Source organism: Macadamia integrifolia, chromosome 12 (genome assembly GCF_013358625.1).
Source record: "Macadamia integrifolia cultivar HAES 741 chromosome 12, SCU_Mint_v3, whole genome shotgun sequence".
Classification (NCBI taxonomy): Eukaryota; Viridiplantae; Streptophyta; class Magnoliopsida; order Proteales; family Proteaceae; genus Macadamia; species Macadamia integrifolia.
In genome coordinates, this window is record NC_056568.1 from 17,177,490 (window position 1) to 17,202,966 (window position 25,477).

A 25,477-nucleotide genomic window follows, 5' to 3' on the forward strand; every position below is an offset into this window, starting at 1 on the left:
TAAGATGGACCACACAGCAGTCCACACATCAAAACACATCATATGCACTATATGCTATGCAATACATTTTAAATCACATCCACCTAAGCAACATTACTAAGTCTTCGGTTTTAGTGCTACTACAGCCACAGTGCGCATATACTCCGGGTACGAGCCGCGAACTCCATCCCGCGATACGCCCATAGGGCTGTTGAAGAAGGCCCACCGTGAGTACTCGGAAAAATAAAGACAATGCCATCCACCGGCTCTCAACAGAAATGTAAATGACTGAAATTAAAGGTGCTGACTCCAGCAATTTAAAAGCAATACGATTGGCCCACTGAATGTACCAACGGGGTTACCGGCTGTCCTACATGACCCGCCGGGCATTATGTCTAACTGCCACAGTGACCCAACGACCGCGACCACTGCTTCCCCCCAAATGATAACCCAACACCTTAACCCCTGTTGGGAAGGGTCCTAGCACGGGATGGTGAAAATCCTAATACCGCATGCTCCTATATGACAATAGTACGATTGCATAGTGCCACCGTGTCCCATTCCACGGGCCACCAATGCATTCGTTTCCAAGCCGACTACGGCATCTAGTCTATCAATGCATCATGCACAATGATGTCCACATTCAACATATAAACATCTCATTCCATTGGCATTTAGAAAGTAAGCATAGCACACATGCATAACAATGTGAGGAATGACTAATCTACATAGCATATTCATGATGGCATGAGTAGACTATATATAATTAAATGAATGCCAAACAATGCCTTGAAACAAGGCCAAATGTCCTCTCCCCACTTACCTGCAGTGTACAAGGATTCCCGTTCGGTATGGGTGAGATCCAGTGCGAATCGGGTAGGATTTGGTGAACCTAACATAATTGAGCGAGGTTAGTACTTCACCATTTTAGAATCAAAATTAATGAAATCCGATGACAAAATCATGTTTAGAATGTTAAAAGAAGGTCACACGTCCGATTTGGGTCCAATCGGACGTAAGAATCACCTTCAGGGCCACACGGGTGGGTCAGACAAGTGGGCTATCTGGCCCACCGGTCCTACCCACCGGTTTGGACCGGAGGGTAGGGGCCCGCCGATAGGGCCCATCGGTCTGGCCCACCGATTGGGCCAAGGGCCCCTGCTAGGACCGGCGGGTAGGGTGGCCCGTCTGTTGGCCCGCCGGTTGGGCTCGCCGGTTATGCCCGAAGGCCCCTGCCCTCTCAGGTGGGTGCCCACAGGTGGGTAGGGGCCCACCGGTTCCACCCACCGGTCTTGGCGGAAAAACAGCTGTTTCTTCCCAACTTTCTCCATTCTTTGGGGATTCAAATGGAGCTTTTCCCAACCCATTCTTCACACCTTCAAGGTCTTATAGGATGGTTCTAACCTAGATCTAGGTTAGATTCAAGGGATGGGAAACCATCTTACCTTCTTTGCTCAAGAACAACTTCAAACCCTCCAAATCACTTCAAACCCACAATGCTTCTTCCACCTTGTCAATACCTCTTCAAATCCTTCAAGATCAACACATAAATCATCCATTAAACCTTAGATTCATCATTTTAAAGGGGATTTACAAGATCTCAAGAAACTCTACTCGAATCAAGGGTTTAAGCTTGGGTATGGTGAATGTTCAAAGAACTCGACTTTGCTTACCTCCAAATGTAGATCTAGAGTTGAAGATCACTCTTCCGGCGCCGGAATGGGAAGATCAAGCTTCGGCGCCGCTGAAATCCTTCTCTTCTTCCTCTTCCTTCTCTTCCCTTCTTCTTCCCTTTCTTTTCTCTCTCCTCTTTACTATCCTCACCAACGTACGGGTGTCATAAATGAAAAGAAAAGAAAATCATAAAGCTATATATATAATTCCTAAATAAGTGAATAGTGCACATGGATGGGTCACTCAGGTGGGTGGGTGCACCCACCTGTCCGCCCTCCTGAGTGCCAAAACTTGGGATTTTGACAGAGTTCGGGCCTGGCGCGAACCCCACCCCTGGCATACGATGTAGTATACATATATACCTTAATATACGGCTATAATACCTGCTTTTATCCGTACATGGCCTTATGGTAGGTGCATGTACACGGCTTGGGCACTCCCGTCTCTTATGGCACTGGCTCGGACTTGTCGGGCCAACCGGTGTTTAAGGTCACCCTTGCCATCATAGCCCATAAGGAACCCGCTCTAACTCCCTCTGGTTCAGTTCCTGCATGGTTTAACCGGTTCAACCGTAAAATCAGACCGGGTTTAGGAAGTACGGTATTACAATTCCTATTCTGCATCCATGGCTAAGATATCACACATATTTACATTGACTAAATTTAAATGACTATGTACACTAAACAAGGTCTATATAAAGTCTACATTATGCTAATTCTGTTGAGAAATTAGACCTGAGGTTGACCCTTGTTTCGGGTCAAGAGGGGTGGAACCCTTGGTTAATGCTAGTATGAACTTTCTTGTGGATTCTCCTGGCTTAGGGGATGATGGTCTTGATGTCCAACTTCCTTGCTCGAGAGATGTTGACTGTGATGATATTCAGACAGAGTTTTGATTAAGAACGGTTACTTTCAGATTTTGGCTGAGGTGGCCCTCCGACAGAGCTTCCTTTGGGGATAGGCTATCGGATGTCTAGGTTGAGGTGGCACTTCCACAGAGCTTCCACTAGGGATAGGCTATGGGAGGGCTAGGCTGAGATGGCACTCCGATAGAGCTTCTGCTGGGGATAGGCTATAGGAGGGCTAGGCTGAGATGGCACTCTAATAGAGCTTCCACTGGGGATGGGCTAAGATGGCACTTCAAAAAAGCTTTCGCTGGGGAAAGGCTATGGGAGGGCTAGGCTGAGGTGGCATTCAGATAGAGCTTTCACTAGGAATGGGCTGAAACCTAAATGGTTGAAGAACTTTGAAGGCCCAAAGAACACTTCGAAGATTCGAAGGAATCTTACGAAGATCTCTCCGTAGACTAGAAGAATCTTAAAAGGGGGGTGGGAGACTAAGGGAAAACTTTTCCCACACAAAAATCTCACTTTAAAAGGCAAAGGATTGAAGAGTTTTAAAGGCCTGTAGAACACTTCGGATCTTATGAAGATCTCTCTGAAGATTTGAAAAACCTCAAGGGGGAAAGGAGAGGAGAGAGGGTAAAGCTTCACAACTATGGGATACTCACTAGGAGACTTGTTGTTATGGGGTATCTTGGTGTTTAAAATCAAAGGGGGGTATTCATAGAATTTTTTGACCAATAGGGAGGAGAGAAAATTTCTTAACCAATGGTAATAAAAATTAATTTTTCTAAACCAATGCGGTGAAAGTAAGAAATTTTAGACCAATGGGGTGGAAGGTAATTTTCTATAACCAATAGGGTGAAATATAATTTTTTTGGACCAATTATGTAAAAAGAATTTTTTTTTGGACCAATGGGAGGCCGCAGTGTAAGGTACGCTAGGAGGGTGAAGAGGTACACAGGCAGGTGAAGAGGGAATTCCTTCTCCAAATCGATCATCGGAAGAAGGATTCCGATCATTGACGGGAGTGTTAGAGGTTTTGACAGGGGTGCAGGAGGTTCAATAGGGGTGCTGGAGCTCCAGTAGGGGTTCCAGAGCTCCAGCAGGGGTGCTGGAGCTCTAGCAGGGGTGTCAGAGCTCCAATAGGGGCGCTTGAGCTCTAGTAGGGGCTTTGGAGCTCCAGAAGGAGCGTTAGAGCTCTAGTAGGGGCACTGGAGCTCTAACAAGGGTGCTAGGCTCAGGTATGGGTGCTGGGGCTCCAACATGGGTGTTGGGACTCCAACATAGGTGTAAAAACTCCTCATGGGTGTGAGAACTCCGTCATGGGTGCGGGAACTCCGGCTTGGGTGCTGAAACTCTAATATAGGTGCTGGAACTCGATCAGGTATGTGCGGGGCTTGGTTGGGCATACACGGGGCTTGGTCAGGTATATACGGAGCTTGGTTGGGTACACATGGGGCTTGGCCGGGTACACACAGGGCTTGGTCAGGTATGCATAGGGCTTGGTCAGGTACATGTGGGTTTTGGCTGGGTAGGGGTGTTGGCACGACATGTGAGCTCGCATGGGCAGGGTTTGGGCACTCAAGGCAAGGCATGGATGCTCATATTGATGGGATTTGGGCACTCAAGGCAAGGCATGGATGCTCACATGGGTAGGATTTGGGCACTCAAGGCAAGGTATAGGTGCTCGCATGGGCAGGGTTTGGGCACTCGAGGTGTAATTTTTTAAAGTGATTACGAAAGATCCGATGGTCCGATTTTGATGTACCATATATCGTTGGAACCGTAATTCTAAGTACTATACATCTGTACAGTCACTTTGACCAGATTTCTTCATATATGAAATGTCATAATTGGGCCCTTTTTTCTTTCATAAAGGTTTTTTGGAGATTTTGGGTGAGTACGGAATGCTTCTGGGAATAGTTACTTCAGTCAATTGTCATCTCTGTCGATTGGAAGCAAAAGATCGTGTCTAAGATCCATAAGTCATCATATCTGAGGGAGAGTGACAAAATTTGGTGTCTATAGTTTATCGTGTGTGCCTACCCTGTGAGGCCCATGCCATCGTATCGCCACTTGGAGATACGTGAAGGTCTATTTCGTAAGAGTGTAAAGTTCATCATTTGAGATGGAGGTTTAATGATGGTCCAATACGGGGATCGGGATCATATGAAAGGGTTTGGAGTCACCACCTAGGGTTATGGGCCTAAGACCTGAGGGTGGGCCCAATAACTAAGAAATGGGCCCGAAAGTTGGTATTGACTAGAGATTTAGGGTAAGTGTCGGGTATAGAATTGGAAAGGTGTTAGGCATCCAATCTACCCGATTCAACTGGTCTTCCTACTAGATGCTTAAGAATGAACATTTTCCACAATTATCCCTATTCCACATGCATGGCTAAGTTATCACACATATTTACATTGACTGAATTTAAATGACTATGTACACTAAAACAAAGTCTATATAAAGTCTACATTGTGCTAATTCTGTTGAGAAATTATACCTGAGCTTGACCCCTATTTCTGGTTAAGAGGGGTGGAACCCCTGGTTGATGCTAGTACTAACTTTCTTGTGGATTCTCTCAGCTCAGGGGAGGATGGTCTTGACGTCCAACTCCCTTTCTTAAGAGATGCCGACTGTGATGATAATCGGACAGAGATTTGACAGGAACGGTTACTTTTGAATTTTGACTGAGGTGGCATTTTGGCAGAGCTTCCACCAGGGATAGGCTATGGGAGGACTAGGCTGAGGTGGCACTCCGGTAGAGTTTCCGCTAGGGATGGGCTACTGCTGGGTTTTGGCTGAGGTAGTACTTTGATAGAGCTTCCGCTGAGGATAGGCTATGGGAGGGCTAGGCTGAGGTGGCACTCGGACAGAGCTTTCGCTGGGGATAGGCTATGGGAGGGCTAGGAGAAAACTTTTCTTAAAAATCTCACTCAACGAAAGCAAAAGATTGAAGAGTCCCGAAGGTCCGAAGAACACTTTGGATCTTATGAAGATCTCTCCAAAGAATTGGAAAACCTTAAAGGGGGAGGGGAGGAGATAGGGCAGAGTTCTACTACCATGGGTTGCTCACTAAGAGACTTGGGTTGTTGTGGTGTTGTGTTGGTGTATAAAATCAAAGGGAGGGGGTATTTATAGAATTTTTGGACCAATAGGGAGGAAAGAGAAAATTCCTTAACCAATAGTAGTAAAACGTAATTTTTTAAAACCAATGGGGTGAAAGTAAGAAATTTTGGACCAATGGAGTGGAGGATAATTTTCTATAACCAATGGGGTGAAAGATATTTTTTTTGACCAATCATGTAAAAAGATTCTTTTTTGGACCAATGGGAGGCCACAGTGTAGGATATGCTAGGTGGGTGAAGAGGGTACATAGGCAGGTGAATAGGGAATTCCTTCTCCAAATCGATCTCCAGAAGAGAGATTCTGATCGTTGGCGGGAGTGTTAAAGGTTTTAATAGGGGTGTGGGAGGTTCAACAGAGGTGCTAGAGCTTTAGCAGGGGTGCTCGAGCTCTAGTAGGGGCGCTGGAGCTCGAGCAGGGGTGTTGGGCCTCCGACATGCATGCTGGGGTTTGGGTACGGGTGTTGGGACTCTGATATGGGTGCTAGAACTCAGATATGGGTGCTGGAACTTGGTCGGGTATGTGTGGGGCTTTTGTGGGTATGCACGGGGCTTGGTCAGGTACACCCGGGGTCTGGCCGAGTGTACACGGGGCTTGGTTGGGTGCACATAGGGCTTGGTCGAGTGCACGCGAGGCTTGGTTGGGTGCATGCGGGGCTTGACTGAGTGTACACGAGGTTCACATGGGCGAGGTTTGGGCACTCAAGGTGCAACTTCTGGGAGTGAGTGCGGAAGATCTAATGGCCCAATTTTGACGTACCATATATCGTTGGAATCATAATTTTAAGTACTATGGATCTGTGTAGTCACTTTGATCGGATTCCTTCCTATATGGAATGTCATCTTTAGACCCTTCTTTTCTCTTGCATGGGTTTTATGGGGGTTTTGGGTGAGTATAGAATGCTTCTGGGAATAGTTACCTCAGTCAGTTGTCATCTCTGTCGATCAAAAACAAAAGATTGTGTCCAAGATCTGTAAGTCATCATAGCTAGAGGAGGGTGACAAAATTGGGTGTCTATAGGGTCATGTTGCGGTGGTGCTAGACAAATCTTTCTATAATGAAAATGGTTAGATATTTTTAAAAATATTTCTCATCGCACCATTCAAAGTTCTAGCTCGGATCACTCTCCTCCCTTGGTTATGTTTGATTTTATCCTAAGCCTTCTAATATCCCACTTCGGTTTAAGTCCTTTTGGATGGAAGACACCAATTTTCTTTTTATGGTAAAGGATGTGTGGAGTAAAGAAATCAAGGGGTCTCCAATCTTTATTTTAACACAGAAGCTGAAGTCATTAAAATCCTCTCTCAAAGTCTAGGCAAGATCTACTTTTCTAAATCTAAATGAAGCAGTCATGAAAACCACGGATGAACTATCTAAAGTGCAGTTGCATATTGAGGCTTCAGGTAGGACTGATGAATTTTTCGCCAAAGAATCTGATGCCAAAACACTCCTTTTGAAGGCCCCTCAATTGCATGAGAATCTATGGCTGACAAATCCAAATTGAAATGGAAGATCATGTATTTATTACCATCATTCCCAAAGTCATAGGTGCATCATCCCTTAATAAGTTTCGCCCCATCTGCATGGGGGGTTTTTTTTTTGTAAAGTTTTATCTAAAATTTTAGCACTCGACTGTAATTTTCTTCCTAGAATGATTTCTGAAGAACAGGAGCCTTCCAGAAGGGGAAGATCATATCAAAAAATATTTGCATAGCCTTAGAGTTGGCTAATTTAATCTATGTGGCGGTGAGAGGCTGTGGCATGGGAATCAAGTTGGATTTCCGAAAAGGATTTTGACTAGCTTTCCTGAGGTTTTCTATCTGCAAATATAAGTAGATTTGGGTTCTCAGTAAAATGGGTATCTAGATAAACCAGCTATTAACTTCCTCTAGAATTTAGGTTCTCGTTAATGGAGGACTTGTTGGTTGGTTATTTTGGTACTAGACGTGGCTTAAGGCAAGGTGACCTCATATCTTCTCTCCTTTTTATTGTTTCTGAAGAAGTCCTCTATAGAGGTTTGAAAAATTTAGAGATGGAAGGAAAGGATCAAGGCCCCCCTTGGTCCAAGGCGTGTAGTCACTCTGACCCACCTTCTTTTCAGTGATGATATATTTATTTTTATGAATGCATAAGCCCAGTATGTCAGAAATCTTCATAGCTTCCTCTCTAAATATTAGATATTTTCTAGTCAAAATATCAATCTTGAGAAGAGCAAGTTCTTTTTTGCAAAAATTGCTTCTCATAGGAAACGGTTCATCTCAGGCTGCCTAAGTATTCAAAGTGCTTGTCTCCTCACTAAATAGTTAGGAGTGGAGATTTTAAAAGCGAGAGTTTGTAGATCTCATTTGCTTCTACTAGTAGACAAAATTAAATCTCAACTAAATGGTTTGAAAGAAAATTTATTGTCCATGGCAGGTCGCATGGAGTTAGTAAGATCAGTTACTTCAAGAGTTCCTATTCACAACTTCTCAATATATTGGTGGCCTGAGTCTACTATCAAAATGGTAGAGAGGTGGATTTGGAATTCCATCAAGTCTCGTGATATGGAGGTGGAGAAATTTTTTTTATCAAATGAGATGAGGTCTATAAGCCAAAGCAGGAAGGTGGATTAGGCATTAGAAAGCTGAGAGATGTCAATCATGCTTGCTCATGTAAGCTAGTTTGGCATATTAGAAATGAGGACACTATTATGAGTAAATACTTCAGAGTGGGGTTCATCAAGGAAGATGGCTCTCTTAGAGTAGGGTATAGATCTTCTTCTATTTGGTTAGGGTTGAAGAAGGTTTGGAACTTGGTCGCTGAGAACGAATAGTGGACTGTGGGGAATGGTCAAATTATAAAGTTCTAGACATATATATGGTTTGATGAGCACTCTATGTCTGACTTATCTGGCCTTGATGTGAGTCTATTCACTTGTTCTCCTCTGAAAGTTTCAGATTTTATTGTGGAGGGTAGATAGGAGTTTCCCAAGGCTGAGTCTCGGTTTATCTCAAACAAGTTTGATTTGATTAAAAGCTCAATCTCCCCCTCATTGATGAAAGTTGTTTGCAATTGGCCTTCTTCTTCCTCAAGCATGTTCACCATCAAATCTGCCAGGGAGATAATTCAATTGGGTGGTATTCAATGATTTGGAAGTCAAACCTTCTTTCATGCAATTGGGTGGTATTCAATGATTTGGACGTCAAACCTTCTTTCATACCAATCTCTCTTCGGATGGAGGCTTCTTAATGGGAAATTACCTACTAATAATAAGATCCGAGGTTGTGGTGTTTCTCTTCCATTAAAATGTGTGATGTGTGGTTCAACAGAAGAAAATATTTCTCATATCTTTTTTGAATGCACTTTCTCCTCTCGTCTTTGGAAGCTCTTCTGTGACTATTTTGAAGTTTCCTTGCCTGGATTCAATAGTGTTGATAGTTTTTTTCTTTGGTGGAAGTATAAAGCTAGATCCCTTCACTTTAGAAGGGTTTTTTTATCTGGTTTCATTTTGATTCCTTTCTTCATATGGTTGGGGAGAAATTCCAGATTACATGAGGGAGTATCAAGAATAGTGAACCACTGTTATGGCTTGCCGAGAAGTGAAATTAGTCTTCACACATATGTGACCTCAGGTAAGGCCCTGTCTATTTCTAATCTTCTGTGTGCTCGAAGAGTTGGAATTCATCTTCCTCACTATGGGCCTAGAGATCTTCTTGAAGTCTTCTGGTGTCCCTCGCCAGTTGTTTAGATTAAACTCAATTCAGATGGTTGCTCGCTAGGTAATCCTAGAAGGGCTGGTGCAGGGGCATTTTCAGGAATGATCTAGCAATGATAATAGCAAATTTCAGGGTCTCAATTAGGATGAAGACCAATTTTGAGGTTGAACTTTTAGGTGTTATTTCAGGCCTAGAGCAGGCAAGGTTTCTAGGAATCAACTGCTAAATTATCCATTTTCTACTCCTATTCATCACTGGCCTGCCTTGGTTAGATTGGATTTAGAAATGGATGCCTAAAGACATCTAATATTTCGCTTCTTATAATTTTCTATGATATTTTTAAAGTTTAGAGTCCTTTGGTTAGCTTCCCTATTGATGGCAATGTCGAAGGTGGGTAAGCTCTCCTAGGTCTCTAAGCTTCTATGAGTGGTTCTATTGTACATTATCTTCTTTATTTTTAATATAATTATCTTTTAGCAAAAAAAAAAAAAAGCCATTGTTTTGAGCAAGGGTCTAAGTTATAGTCCAAGGAATATGTTAGGCACCCAATCCACCTGATAAAATTTGATTTTCCAATTACTTGACTAAACAAATAATCTAAAACATGCTTAGTTCATACCAAAAAAATAAAAGGATTTAGAGACACATACTCAGAAGTTTGGCTTCAACACAAGTTTTAGTATATAGAATATAAACAAAATAACAATATAAATAAGGATTCAAAAATCTAGCTAGACAAATCCTAATCCTAATGCATGGACTACTTGGAAAATCATAATGGTGCTAAATGATCAAACAATATAATGAAACCATATTCATTATGATGGAAATATGAAAACATGCACATGAATATTTGTGAACAATAAAATATAATAAAATTATCAAATCGCCCGTAAGGCCGAAACAAGCTTAGAAAAATAGGAAAAATCCCTAAAAAAAAAAAATTCAACCTTCTTTTTGTATCTTGCTCCAGGCGAGTCCTCCTAGGGCTGTGATATGCCCCTTTTTCCTGGGTTTGTGTACGTCTGGATGACCTTTGGAAATTTTTGGTCCCTTGACTATCCTTTGTCAAACCAGTAGGCCTTGCTGTGACATTGATGTCCAATTGTCTATCTTTGGGGGATGGTTTAGAACTCTAGACATCCCTGTTTTGTCCTTGGCCTGAATGAGTGGCTACCTCATTCAGATGCTTGCAGTAGCGATAAACACTCCATTGGAACTTCTCTCCCGACTGTGAGTCTGAGTTTCCTGACTTTTCATCCCCTTTCTGGAATTATAGGTCCTTCAATTTTTTCAGTAGGACCAATAGTTCTGTGGGTGTCCTCTCTCGTTCTGGCACAACCGTCTTATCTTGGCCGTGGCCTAGATCGACCTTCACCCTTGGGTTTTTCTTTAGAGGCCGTAACTCAACAACGTCCCCTGATTTTGCTAGGGCTAGATGGGAGGTTAGTGGCCTCAATCTCAATTTTTCTTATCTAAGGACTGCTTGTGGTTAGGATAGCAAGGCCGAAAGGTCTGCGTTCACCATGTCAACCGTGGGGAAAGGGTCCTCGTTGATCATCATCATGCCTTTGCCTTTCTCTGGGAACTTTAGATGACCATCGTTTACAGCTTTCTGTATGGCATTACATAACAGAATACAACTATTAGTAAAGTGGGAATCTAAGTTATGTCATTTACAATATTTCCTATCCTCGAGGTTAGCACCTATAGGTATTTCGTGCCCCTCAGATAATTTGATCTGTTTATCTCTCAAAAGCTGGTCGAAGATGACCTTAGCCTTGGAGGTGTCGAATGAATATCTCACATTTGAGTCATAATTCTATGGTTGGAAGGCTCTCTACGTGGTCACTCTATCTTGGGGCTTGGTAAGAAATTTGCAAACGTAAGGTTTTCCTTCTATGATTTTGGCTAGGTCTACTTCACAGTCAATAGTGTTGGTTGGTTTCTGTTGACCAGAACCCATGTGGGCCAGATTATATGTCACCCTTTTATACATATATATAGAAAAAGTGCATTATGCTCTTCTTCCTTCAAGATCTACTCATAGCAAGTGGCCTATGCCACTAACTGACTCAAGCCCATAAATTCTTCACCAGAAAACCTCTTTCTTTATTCTAACGATAGGCCATGGAGGGCCATCTTCACAAACTCACCTTCTTGCAAGTTGACCACGCACCGGTGCTTTGCAACTTTGAATCTATTAACGACTCTGGTCAATAGACTCACCATTTTCCTAGTGCATCCTTTCTAGGTAGACACTGACACCACGGGCTCGGTCCTATAGAACTGGAGATGGAATTTGTCTTCCATTTCCCCCCAGTACTGAATGGGATTGACTGGAAAATTGCAGTACCATGAGAAGGTTGCTCCGGTCAATGAGTTAGGGAACAATCTTAGTTTTAGAAGGTCACTTGTCCCTACAGTCCCACACTAGGCGGTGAAGTGAGCGATATGCTTCACCATAGACATATTGTCCTCTCTAGAGGATTTGAAGAATTTAGGTATTTTTAAGTTTCTGCCCATGTCAACCATATCCAAATATTCTGGGTATGGCTCCCTATGCACGGGTCACGTGATCAATCGGAAGGCAGGATTATTTGGTCTTGAATTACATTGACCAACTTTTCTCGATTGACCACCATATGGTTTACCTTGGACTACTAGCAGTTTTAGGATAGTCAAGGCTGGGTTTCTTTAACCGTACTCCACTCAGTCAAACTTATTATTTTCCGGCCAAACTATCCCTTGGGGGTCTGACATATTTTGACAAGGAGCGATTGTCCTAGCTCTATTTCTGCGGCCGTGATAACCTTGGTAACTGGCCTAGTGAGGATGGCCACCTAATGGTACGATGTTTGCCCCTATGGCAACTAAGTTGATGGGTGTGTACCATGAACCATTCATCGGGGCGTTGCTTGCTTGTCCCTGGGACAATCATACTAGCCGGTGCGTACCATGAGCTTTATTGGTACAAATGGTTAGATTATATTACTTGTGGTCATTGGTTTGTTCCGACATTCCCATCTGGGGTCACAATTCTTGCTTCTTAATTCTTCTTAGCAAACCCTAGAGGGTTGCTTGAAGAAGCCACATTGGGATTAGCCTAGCTACTTGACCGGGTGTACGGCACTAAGAGTGCCATCATCTGGTCAAACTTTTGGTCGAGCATGTTATTCATTGACTACAATAGTCTTTGGTGCATGTTTTTGGCCATTGGTCATAATGCCCCTTGTATGGAGATCTCAAGCTGCCTTGTTATGTCTTCGGCTGCCATTACCGACTGGCCCTTATAGGATTAAACAACGTCTAGGTTTGGGCTAGAAGCTTTTGGGTAACTCAGTGTCCATTGCGCCTCGAAGATTCTGGATTTTTCTCCAGTCTGAACAATCAAGTTTATGAGGGTCCCACCAGGCGTGCCAAAAAGATGTTGGCATGGAATCCTCCCTACGTCGTGATCAACTGACTGTACTGGTGTGTGCGCGGGCATGCCAGAATCCTTCCTAATTGGATCCAATACTAAATTTGTCCTCGATCAAATGACTGGTTCTACTCTTACCCCGAAAGCTCCAGGGACTTTTGAATAATCAAAACGAGCATTGGATGAAAGAACAAACAATGGTATATTCCTTTCAAAAGGTTTTGAATACAAATCACTAGAGTCTAATGGAATGACCTTGTGGATGGGATTCAAAAGAAATGGGACAAAAGAGTTCTACTCCATCTCTAATTCTAAATAATGAAAAGTAAAAAGCATAAAAGGAATAAAAGAGTTGAATTGTAATTGGGTTTTTGTGTGTGTTGTTGATGTCCCCTTCTTGGCTGATTTTCTCTCCTTATATACCTTGAGGACTAACTGCTCCATTACGCATGCTATCAGCCCACTTTTCTCATAAAGTTATGCCCCAACATGCCTACGACACCTGTTCCCTTGCTACCATTTCTGTGCACGTGCCTCAATTGCCCTTACGTGCTAGTGTCGCACTACTTATGGGTGACGGACCCTTGCGATGGTCAGCCCACGTCTTTCTTCTTTGCGCTCAAACTACCTCTGCCACATCACTAGGTGCATACTTTTGAATTTTGGTGTGAATAGACGTATAACAGTTTTAGGTGCTAGGTCATCTCCTTGGTTGAACAGTGAAAGGAGGCTTTGGATGTCTCTTGTTTTGGCTCCATAGATGTAGATCCCTTCTATTTTGGCCCCTTGGGGTTTAGAACTTTGGAGCTAACCTCCAATTTCTCGATTAGGTCCCTGCCATGTCTACCCCAAGGATTTTTGGGAATTGGCTCCCCTCATCCGAATCAGAGTCTTCTATGCATATAGGCTGGATCTAGAAAACTTTCGATAAGATGTACACCATGTTGATGGGTACCTGAGCTTCCACCCATCCAAATTTCATGCTGATGAAAACCTCAAAATCTCCACTACTCTCAGTTTTGAAGTCTGACACTTTCGGGCTAGGCACTTGATTGGCCTCCGGCTCAATGACAGGACTAACTTCTGGGGCTAGCCATGTGATTTGCCTTCGCACTTTGATATCGGCCATCTGATTTTATCTTTGATTGATGCATTCTGAAGACCACTAACAACACCTCAATGATGAGCATATTTATGTGTGAAATCTAAGTAGTAAAGTATGCATTTTTATATATTTAGAATGGAGCTACCTTGGGTTTTACTCTTTTTTTGCAGGTTTTGTATTTTAAAGGCCTTAAACATTATCGGGTGTCGTATCTCTCCAACAACAACTACCTAGTGTAGTTGGTGACCTATGGTGTGCAAAATGCGCTTGCTCACCTGGAGGTCTCAAGTTTGAATCTCACGGTTTTCTTTTTTTTTTTTTGAGAATTTTGTTGAAGATTTTCTATTTTTCACTCACTTAAAGCACTAAGGGCATGGAGGGAATTTCCACATCAAATTAGAAGATTGTTCAAATCTTCAAAGCATGGAAAATCATGGGAGCGATTTCTTGTGCAAGAAGAGAAAAAAAAAAAGGAAAGAAAAAAAAAGGAGAAATAAATCTTGTCCAAATCTTCTCTCTCCTCCACATCATCACCAGAAGATTGTCCAAATCACACAAAATAAGAAGGAAAATCGTCCAAGGGAAAGAAAAAAAAATCAGCCAACAAGGGTTGTGTTCAAGATTTAAAGAGAGGGAGAAAAAGAAGAGAAAAATAAATAAAAGAAATGAAAGAAAATAAGCAAAAAAATTATAGGAAATTCCCCCAAGTTTATTTCTCTCTCTCTCTCCTCCACCTTAATACTTTTGGTCTCAAAAGATCTCACCTACCAATTGTGACTTTTTCCCTTTTAGGAAAGAGAAATTTGTTATCCTACCTCCCCATTTCATACAAATACAACTCATGTAAAAGGAGGGGAGACACTTCATTCTTCTTCTAAGGTTTTTTTTTTAGTTGTTCTCTCTCTCCCTCTCTTTAGTTTTAGTTATTCTCTATATTTTCTTTAATCACTTTTGTAATAGATTTTTATTTCAATTAATGCAAACACTCTTTTATTTTTATTCTGCCTTTTATGTTTATGATTTATGCAATTGAGTTTTAATTTTTAAAGCTATAGTTTTAGGCTTAGATCTAGGTGACAAGATCACGAGCCGTGGAGCATCTCTTTTTTCCAAGTTCAGTTTTTATTTCAAGATTTGTTTTCTCCAGGCCTAGAAATTTCAAATTTGGTTCATTCCAGATCTGGTTTTTAGGGTTGGCAGTATCTCAAATCACCTAAGCTTTCAAGTTCAAGCATTGATTCAGGTAGGTAGGCTTCTTTAATAGTCTTCTCTCCCCCCTCTCATTCCCTCTTCTGACTACCCTTTATTTCTTAATTTAGGATTTTAATTTCAGTCATTATATTATTGCTTTCCCTTTCCCCTAAGGTTCATGGCTAGAGTATGTGTTGCCTTTGCCCATCCTAGCCATAGAACCATCATTTTATTATTTTTATTTTAATTGCCTCCCTTTCCCTAAAGCTAAGTAGAGTGACTCTCTGGTCAAGTAGGGAAGCTCATATTATGATGCATCCCTCGGGCTAAGTAGAGAAACTTACTTGTGAGCCTCTCTCTAGCTTTATCCCCTTTCTTTTACTTTATTTTTATTTTAGCATTTTTTCCTTCATTGTTTTTTAATTACGTAGGGTGTTTATTTTTAGTTATTTATTTAATTTTAATTGTGTGGCTTGCGTATTTAAATTCTTAGATGATGAATGGTTAGGACGTTATTTTAGATACATATGTTTAGGATGGTAGTTAGAATTATATCACAACCATTATTAATCAATTCACTTTCGCATTATTAAAAGAAGCAAAAAAATAAAGTGACTGCTCTCCTTGTGTTCGACTCGTAGCTACACTGATCCGTACGCTTGCGGTTACATTTTAAATCCTAACAAGTTTTTGGCACCTTTGCAGGGAAGACAGTTCTATGTTATTTTTTGCTTTCTTTTGGTAAATCAGAGTGCTTTGTTTGCTTTTTTTTCCCTTTTACTTTATTGAATTCTTGAGAAGAACAACTTGCAATAATAGTTGTATCAGTGGAGGTCGTCAAGCATCACAGTATGATAACGGCAAGTTTTGCCCTGTAGCAGTACCTCAGAGATTGACCTGAGCAACCCCGGATCCTTGTCGGTAAGCTCTTAAAAAGTAAAAAATAAAAAATAATTAAAAAATAATGAAAAAAGGTTTTCTTTTCATTCTTTTGTGCTTGTCTTACTCTAGTTGTGGGTAGTTTTCTATTGTATGAGTGTTAAGTGGGTGTGTAATACTAAGAATCGGTTAGAAAGAAGAGATCCAACAAGTTATGGCCCTATATGTTTGCTCTCTTTAAAACTTTTCAATATGGGAGACCATTAGCAAAACCCTCCACCTAAATCTCTAAAAGATAGGTTCTACCCTGCTAGAGCAGCTCAACCTTCCTGCATAGTTCTACCATAAGCCCAGGATAATAATTTTGAGCTCAAATCTCAGTACATCACTATGTTGCCCCACTCTCATGGGTTGACCTCTGAGGATGCATACCTATTTCTAATGGAATTTGAAGAGGTATGTACTCTAATCAAGATCCAACAGCTTTCTGATGATGCTGTTAAGCTTAGGTTTGTTACTTTTGCATTGAAAGACTAAGCTAAGAAGTGGTTGTATGGGTTACCCATAAATTCCATAACCTCATGGGAACAGTTCACAATTGTCTTTCTTAAGAAGTTTTTCCCAACTCACAAGACCAATAAGCTTAGAAGTGATATCCTTCAGTTTAGGTAAAAGCCTACTGAGTCCTTTTCCAAACTTATGGAGAGATTCAATGATCTATTCCAAGAATTCCCTCACCATGGCCAAGACTTATGGCATTTATGTCAAATAATTTATGAGGGTATTGATTACCCAACTAAAAGAATGATAGAGTCTATATGCCCTGAGGGATTCACATCCTTTATAGATGAAGGAAAGGCATAGAAATTCTTATTTGACTTAGTTGACAAAACCCGTGAGTGGGAATCAACCCAAAAGTGTGAAAGAACCATAGGAGGGAAAGGATATTTTATGGATGGTATAGTAGCCAAGGAAGCCCATTTGGATAGCCTAATCAAGAGGATTGAGGCTATTGTTCCTAGAGAGCCATCATCAGTCAATTTAGTTAAGATTTGTGCTTGGTGCCAGTCCCCTGGACATGTCATAGAAGAAAGCACCAATACCTCTGGGAGTACTTCTAATGATAATGTTAATGCCTTATACCAGAATAATCCATATAGTAACACCTACAATCCAGGATGGAGAAATCACCCAAAATTCTCCTGGAATCAGGGCAACCAAGCAGGGCTTTCCAATTTTCAAAATCAAGTTCAACCTGGACCCCAAAGGCCTCCCTTTCCGTAATAATATTTTTCCCAAAATACTTTTCCTAGGACAAATGTAGGACCTCAGACTAGTTTTCTTAGGGCCCCTCTCCTATCATCTTAACAGCACCCCCTTGGGATTACCAACACTGAAGAGGTAAGTAGAATAAGTGACTTCAAAAAAATTATGGCCCTCCTCATGACAAGCCATAAAAATCTTATGAGAGAACTCACCTAAGTTGTCTCAATTATACGTGAGAGGGAGAAGGGAACTTTACCTAGTCAACCAGAGCCTAACCCTAGGCATCATCATCCTGTTAGCTCACAAGCACCAACTAATGCACCACTAAATATAGTATAAGGTCAAACCCAATAAGGGCTCTCCAATCAATGTAATATTTTTTATGCTCTTAGGAGTGGTAGAGAGTACCAATAGAGTGTTCCTAACTCTTCCCCATCTTTTACTCCTATTAACTGTCCTTCAGTTGAGGACACAAGTGTGCCTCTTGTTCCAGGTTCGTCTGATGAACCTAAAGATTCTTCTGAAACTAAAGATGATTTGGTTGAGGAAACCAAAAATGATTCCTCTGAAAAAGGGCAAATCCCTAACAGTCCTTATGTTCCTCCTGTCCTATTTCCTAATCGTGTGGTAAATAAAAAGAAGACTGCTTCTATAGATAAAATTTTAAAAGTCTTCAAAAAGGTAGAAGTGAGCATCCCTCTTTTGGATGCCATATCCCAGATCCCCACCTATGCAAAGGTACTAAAAGATTTTTATACTCACAAACGTATCACTAGTATGTCCAAAAAGGTGTTCTTAGCAGGTAATGTTAGTTCTATAATTACTCAGCCTATAGTAGCCAAGTATAAGGATCCAGGGAGCCCTACCATAGCTTGTGTCATAGGCAACACCTACATTGAGCATGGCTTACTTGACCTTGGCACAAGTATGAATCTTTTACCTTTCCATGTGAATCTTTTACCTTACCATGTGTATAAGCAACTAAGATTGGAAGAATTGAAAGCCATTGGAACTATTCTTTAATTGGCAGATAGGTCTGTTAAGATTCCTAAAGGGATGATTGAGGATGTCTTACTAAAGGTGGGGGAATTTATTTTTTCTGTTGATTTTATTGTGTTAGATACTAAGCCCTTCTTAACCAAGAATGAGATCCCAATAATTTTAGGAAGACCATTCTTGGCTACCAGTAATGCATTAATCAATTGTCGGAATGGTTTCCTAAGGTTATCGTTTGGCAATCAAACTGTTGAGTTTAACATGTTTAGGATAGGAAAGCAACCACATATGGAAGAAGAGATCAATATGCTTGAGGATTTTTTGGATTTTTTTGATAATTTAATTACAAACTTTGATATTAATTTTGATTCAAAATTCCAAGAGTGTATGGATGAGTTGGTTGATGATAGTGAAACTTTATTTTCTGAAGTCCTAAGTCTTCACACACCTGTGGAGCCCTTAGGACCCCTTTCCAATTCCATTCCCAAACCTTCCATAGTTGAGCCCCCTAAGCTAGATCTTAAGGAGTTGCCATCTAATTTGAGGTATGCTTTCCTAGGGCCTGACCAGACTTTTCCTATAATAATTTCTTCAAATTTGACTTCTAGCCAAGAAGAGGAGTTACTTAAAGTGTTACAAGATAATAAGGAAGCCCTAGGTTGGACCATGACTGATATCAAGGGTTTAAGACCTTCTATTGTGCAACATCATATACATTTTATGGAGGATTTCAAACCATCCACGGAACCCTAAAGAAGAGCTAACCCAGTGATGATGGAAGCCATTAAGAAAGAGATCCTAAAGTGCTTGGATCATAGAATAATTTATCATGACAAGCCATCAAATGGGTAAGCCCAGTTCACGTAGTGTCTAAGAAGTCCGGTGTGACTGTAGTTCCCAATACCAATAATGAACTAATTCTAACCCGTGTCCAATCAGGGTGAAGAGTGTGCATAGACTATAGGAAACTTAATGTAGTAACCTGGAAGGATCACTTCCTATTATCATTCATTGACCAGATGTTAGAGAGGTTAGCTGGACATGAATTCTATTATTTTCTTGATGGATATTCTGGTTATAACCAGATCCCAATTGCTTTAGAGGACCAACATAAGGCCACTTTTACATACCTATATGGAACATTTGCTTACAGGCGTATGCCCTTTGGGCTTTGCAATGCCCCTGCTACGTTCCAATGATGTATGATGAGCATCTTTTCTGACATGGTCAAAAAATTCTTAGAAGTATTTATGGATGACATTTCAATTCATGGGAATTCCTATTCTGAATGTCTTTATCATCTTTCTCTAGTTTTGAAAAGGTGCATATCAAAGAATTTGGCTTTGAATTGGGAAAATGTCATTTTATGGTCAAATCTGGTATTGTTTTAGGCTATGTAATATCCAAGGAGGGAATTAAAGTAGATAGAGCCAAAGTGGATTTACTTGATAATTTATCACCTCATGTCCGATCTTTTCTAGGGCATGTTGACTTCTACAGAAGGTTTATTAAGAATTTTAGTCAATTAGCCTGACCTCTCACTTCAGTACTTGCCAAAGATCAAACTTTTGAGTTTTCTAAAGAGTGTTTAGAATCCTTCAAGCAACTTAAGAAGGAGTTGACCAACGCACCCATTGTTCAACCACCTGTTTGGACTGAACCTTTTGAATTGATGATTTTGCCATAGGAGCGATTTTGGGTCAAAAGATTAATAAGTTATCCACTGTCATTTATTATGCTAGTAGGACCTTAAATGATGCACAACTCAATTATACAACCACTGAAAAAGAATTTTTAGCTGTTATGTTTGCATTAAAAAAGTTTCGGTCTTACTTAGTTGGTTCACATATGGTGGTGCATACTGATCATTCTGCTCTTAGATACCTAGTTCAGAAGAAGGGTGCCAAAACCCGTCTCATTAGATGGGTTTTACTTTTGTAAGAGTTTGATTTAGAAATTAGGGATAAGAAAGGAGTTGAAAACCTAGTTCTAGACCACTTATCGGCTTCCCAATTCTTTAACTGTCGATTCTCCGATCAACGAGAACTTTCCAGATGAACAGTTTTTTATAATGTCCAGTGAACCATGGTTTACTAACATTATCAACTTCTTAGTTTCAAGTGTGACTCCGAATCACTGGTCCACCTAAGGTAAGTACAGGTTTCATTCCCAAGTTAAGTACTTTTTCTGGGATGATCCTTATTTGTTTAAGATATGTCTGGATCAGATTATCTGATGATGTGTTCCTAATCATGAACAATATTCCATTCTCTCTTTTTGTCATGATTATGCATGTGGTAGATACTTTGGACCTAAGAAGACAGCCGCAAAGGTTCTCCAGTGCAGATTTTATTGGCCCACTCTTTTTAGAGATGCTTTTAATTTTTACAAGGCTTGTCCTGCTTGCCTGTCTTTTGCCTATGTCAATAAGAGGAACATGATGCCCCTCAACCCTATTTTGGTAGTTGAGATCTTTGATGTATGGGGCATTGACTTCGTGGGACCATTCCCTAATTCCTTTGAGAATTTATACATACTTTTGGTCATTGATTATGTTTCTAAATGGATAGAGGTCATGCCTTGGAAATCTAATGACCACAAAGTGGTGGTCCAATTTCTCAAAGAGAACATTTTTTCCTACTTTGGTGCACCACGTGCAATACTTAGTGATAGGGTACTCATTTTTGTAATCGACCTTTTGAGGCATTAATGAAAAGAGTATAGGATCACCCATAAGTTATCTACCCCTTATCACCCCCAAACTAGTGGCCAAGTGGAGGTATCTAATAGGAAGATCAAACAAATCTTGGAGAAAACTGTTAATCCCAACACTAAGGATTGGTCCCTTAGGCTCATTGATGCCTTGTGGGCCCATCAGATTGCATTCAAGACTGACCTTGGTTAGTCTCCCTACCATTTGGTGTATGGGAAAGCCTGTCACTTACCAGTTGAGTTGAAGCATAAGGCCTTTTGGGCCATCAAGAAGCTGAACTTTGATTTGTTTGATGCAGAAATTCATCGTAGGCTCCAACTATCTGAGTTGGAGGAATTTATGAATGATGCCTATGAAAGTTCTAGGATTTACAAGGAAAAGACAAAAGCCTTCCATGATAAGCACATTCTATGCAAATCTTTTACAATTGGTGATAAGGTCTTATTGTATAACTCTCGATTGCATCTTTTTCCTAGTAAGCTTAGATCCCGATGGGTTGGCTCGTTTATTGTCCATAATGTATATCCCTATAGGGCTATGGAGATTCTGAATATAGGAACAGGGGTAATTTTAAAGGTTAATGGTCAGCGTTTGAAACCGTTCCTCGAGTTTCCTACTACTGGTAGTAAAAAGGTCATGGATCTCCATGAACCTTTATACATAGATGACTAACTTTACCCAAGTATGACCCCCTTGCATTGTCTTTGCTTTTAATTCTTTTCAGGCATTGAGGACATTGCATGACTTAATTGCGGGGGAAGGAAACCAGTTTTTGTTTTTTTCACTTTGTTTTGTTTGTTTTTCTTTTTGTTTTTGAGCTTGCTAAGGATGAAGTCCTACTTTGGCTTTTTGTTAATGATCATACCATTCGGTTACTTGATGTTTGAAAGTAAAAGTTTTATTAAGGTATCCATTTTGAACTTATAAAAACCCTGTTGAGAAGAAAGAAACAAGTCTGTGTCTTGAGATGGGACTTTCTTTTGAAAAATAAGAGACCCCTATTTTATGGTGTTGGAACATATGTAATTCTATGGGTTCCTTGTACTTTCGATTTGGAGTTGAGACCTTCTTTTTAATTTGGTATGAGTTGACAAATACACAATTTTAAATGAAGTGTGAAATGTGGTATAAAGAAGAATAAGAGTTGATTCCCTTGGAACTAGATAGGGCATTGCGCCTTAAGAAGCATAGTGTCTTGATCGAAATTCCTAAGGAGAAAACTTCTGAAAGAACTCTAGCATCACTGTATTTGTGGGCATAAGCAAAAAGTGAAACTACATAGTAACTTGGGTGTCGGGTGTTTGCTCCACCATGTCATTCAAGCCAAAAGTAGTGGAGTAGAATAGATTTCATTAAGCGAAAAAATGAGAAAAAAAATATGCAAATGCCATTAATGCTAGGTAACATGTTTGGTCAAAAACACTCCAACGCCTTATTCATTGGTTCCCTATTTCTTCACGAGTGGTTTTTCCTTAAGATAAGGATGTTTTGGAAGAGACGATGTGAGTTCCAAATTAATATGCTAGTGCATGAAATTGATATAGGGTAATAAAAGTTCAAGTGTGGGGGTCCCTTGTAAAAGGAATTATTTTTGCTCTGGATCTGTATGGCCCTTACCTTTAGCCAAGGTTGGGATTTGTTTATTCTGAAGTTTGAGTGTAAATTCACTGCAAACACCCACGAGAGACAACTCGTCCACTACGGGTGACCTAAGGGTTTAAAGGCTTGTTGCACATGAAAATTGCATTCATGATTCCTACGAAAGTGAGTTATATTTTTTGTTATTTACATTTTAGTTTTTTTTTGTTTCTTTGTGTTTTGGTCGAGGACTAGCAAAGTCTAAGTATAGGGGAATTCTTATGAGCACATTTATGTGTGAAATCTAAGTAGTAAAGCATGCATTTTTACATATTTAGTGAGTTATGGTATGCTCCCCTTACCAATCACATGGATTTATTGCAATGCATTCCAAATGTTTTGGAAGAATGGGATAGAGGTTGATTAGATGGTATTCCCTCTGACTCTGAGATCAAGAATGCAGTGTGGGATCTTGATCCAGATAGTGCTCCTGGTCCAGATGGATTTCCTGGAGCTTTTTATAAATCATGTTGGGACATCATATCTTCAGATGTGTGCAAGGCTATCAGATGGTTTTTCAGAACCGGGTTCATGCCTTACGGCATTAATAATAATTTCCTGGTTTTGATTCCTAAAATTGAAGGAGCACTATCCCTGGACAAGTTCAGGCCGTTGTGTATGGGAAATTTTTTATGCAAAATAATATCAAAGGTTCTGGCTATGTGATTATCGTGTGTTCTTCCAAAAATTATTTCTGAAGAGCAGGGGGCCTTCCAGAAAGGGAAGATCATTCATTCCAACATATCTCTTGCCTCGGAGCTGGCAAACATGATGTTTGCATCCACAAGAGGTGGAGGTATGGGATTAAAAATTGATATCCAGAAGGCGTTCGACACCATCTCTTGGAATTTTATTTTTAATGTTCTGAGGAGATTTGGATTCTCTGAAAATTGGATCTCTTGGATCCATCAGATCCTTGTTTCTGCCAGAATATCAATTCTGTTAAACAGTGGCCCTGTTGGATACTTTAGTGTGGAGAAGGGTCTGAGACAAGGAGATCCGATCTTGCCAATGCTGTTTATCATTGCTGAAGAGGTTCTTTGTAGAGGCTTATCTGAGCTTCTAGCCAAAAACAACATTAAAGCTCTATCGGGTCCTCGTGGGGCTATTATCCCTATACACATTCTTTTTGCTGATGATGTTTTTATCTTCTCAAATGCTTCCATCAGGTATGTTAAAAATCTCAATATTTTTCTCTCTAAATACCAGAGCTTCTCCGGCCAGAAAATAAATTTAGACAAAAGCAAGCTTTTCTTAGGATCTGTTCTTGCCCCTAGAAAGCAAGCCATTGCAGAAGAGCTTGGTATCTCCATTTGTAACTTCCCCACTCGCTATTTGGGGGTCGAGATCTTTAAGGGAATGGTGAAAAAGGAGTCGCTAATCCCCATTCTGGATAAAGTCAAAGGTCGACTAGCAGGATGGAAAGGGAAGATTTTGTCCATGGCTGGACGAGTGGAATTGGTCCGCTCAATAATCTTGGGAATGATGAACCATAGTTCAACTGTATATTGGTGGCCTTCATCCCTTATTGCTACAATGGAGAGGTGGATGAGAAATTTTATCTGGACAGGTGAGATTGATACTGCAAAAAAAATATCAGTCAGATGGGATCTTTGTTGCAGGCCTAAGGATGAAGGTGGGTTGGGACTGCGAAGGCTCAGAGACATAAACAAAGCCATGCTATGTAATATGGTCTGGAGGGTCAAATTCCTTAGCATGCAAATTCTTAAGGGTGAGATTTCTGAGGGGTGATGGTTCTTTCAAAAAGTCCTATAAGCCTTCTTCGATTTGGCCAGGCTTTAGGAAAATGTGGGACTTTATGTCCACCAAAGAAGCCTGGACGATTGGAAATGGGAAAAGCATTAATTTCTGGTTGGATAAATGGTTGGGCGGCAAATCCATCTTAGAGCTAGTTGGCCTGGAAGGAGAGTCAAGTCTTCACTGCAAGGGAAAGGTCAGTGACTTCATTGACAATTTTAAATGGAAATTGCCAAATGTTATCTCCCCTCTGCTGCATGATATTTTTGAGAAAATTTGAACCATTAAAATTCCATCTTATCCCTGTGAAGATATGTGCCTGTGGAGTCTATCATCTGATGGGATTTTCAATTCTAATTCTGCCTGGGAAGATATTAGGATTCGTAACCCGAAAGTGCCATGGTTCTCTCTGATTTGGGGTAAAAAGATGCAACCCAGGGTGTCTATCTTTGGTTGGAGAATGGTGCACGACAAGCTCCCTACAGATGACGCTGTTCAAAAGAGGGGCATAGACCTTGTCTCTAAATGCAGCTTATGTGGAATGGAGGCTAAGACATTGACTCATATATTCCTTCAATGCTCCTACTCCAAAGATATATGGCTCTTTTTTTGTGGATGCTTCAATGTGCAATGGAAGCCAGCTGGAACCATGGCCGATTTCCTCACATGGTGGAGAAGAAAACAGAAATCAGTTTGCTGCAAAGAGGCGTGGATCATGGGGTTACTAACAGTGGCTGATCAGATTTGGCGAGAAAGAAATAGTAGAAGGCATGATGGCAAGGAAAGACCGGCAAGATACCTGAAGCAGATGATTCTAGAGGATATTCAATCTGCTAAGCCAAGCACCAAAGGTGAAGTTAAGACAATGTCTGATCTCATTTGCTGCAGGAAGCTTGGTATTCCGATTCAGCGATCTCCCTCTAAATCAATCTTAGAGGTTTTCTGGTGCAGACCCGAGGCAAATTGGATTAAATTGAATTTTGATGGAAGCTCAAGGGGGAACCCAGGTCGTGCAGGTGCAGGCGGAATTTTTCGTGATCACAGGGGAGGCGTTCTTGACTCCTACAAAATTTTTATGGGTGTCTCCGGAGTCTTCGAAGCTGAAATCGAAGGACTTATGGTGGGGCTGATGCGTGCTAGGGAGCTAGGCATTCAATGTCTGTGGGTAGAGACGGATTCTAGTGTTGTTGCA

The 25,477-nt window shown here is 40.9% G+C and overlaps 1 protein-coding gene across 1 annotated transcript in view; it reads left to right on the plus strand.

The window, feature by feature from the left end:
* The window catches only part of LOC122094759, a 39,901-nt gene extending 15,467 nt beyond the window's left edge, over positions 1-24,434 (plus strand). Inside the window, exons 2-4 of the mRNA XM_042665360.1 lie at positions 23,440-23,696; positions 23,805-24,030; positions 24,324-24,434. Coding sequence (XP_042521294.1) covers positions 23,440-23,696; positions 23,805-24,030; positions 24,324-24,434 — 594 coding nt within the window. The remainder of the gene's footprint in view (positions 1-23,439; positions 23,697-23,804; positions 24,031-24,323) is intronic.
* Positions 24,435-25,477: the final 1,043 nt, after the last annotated feature.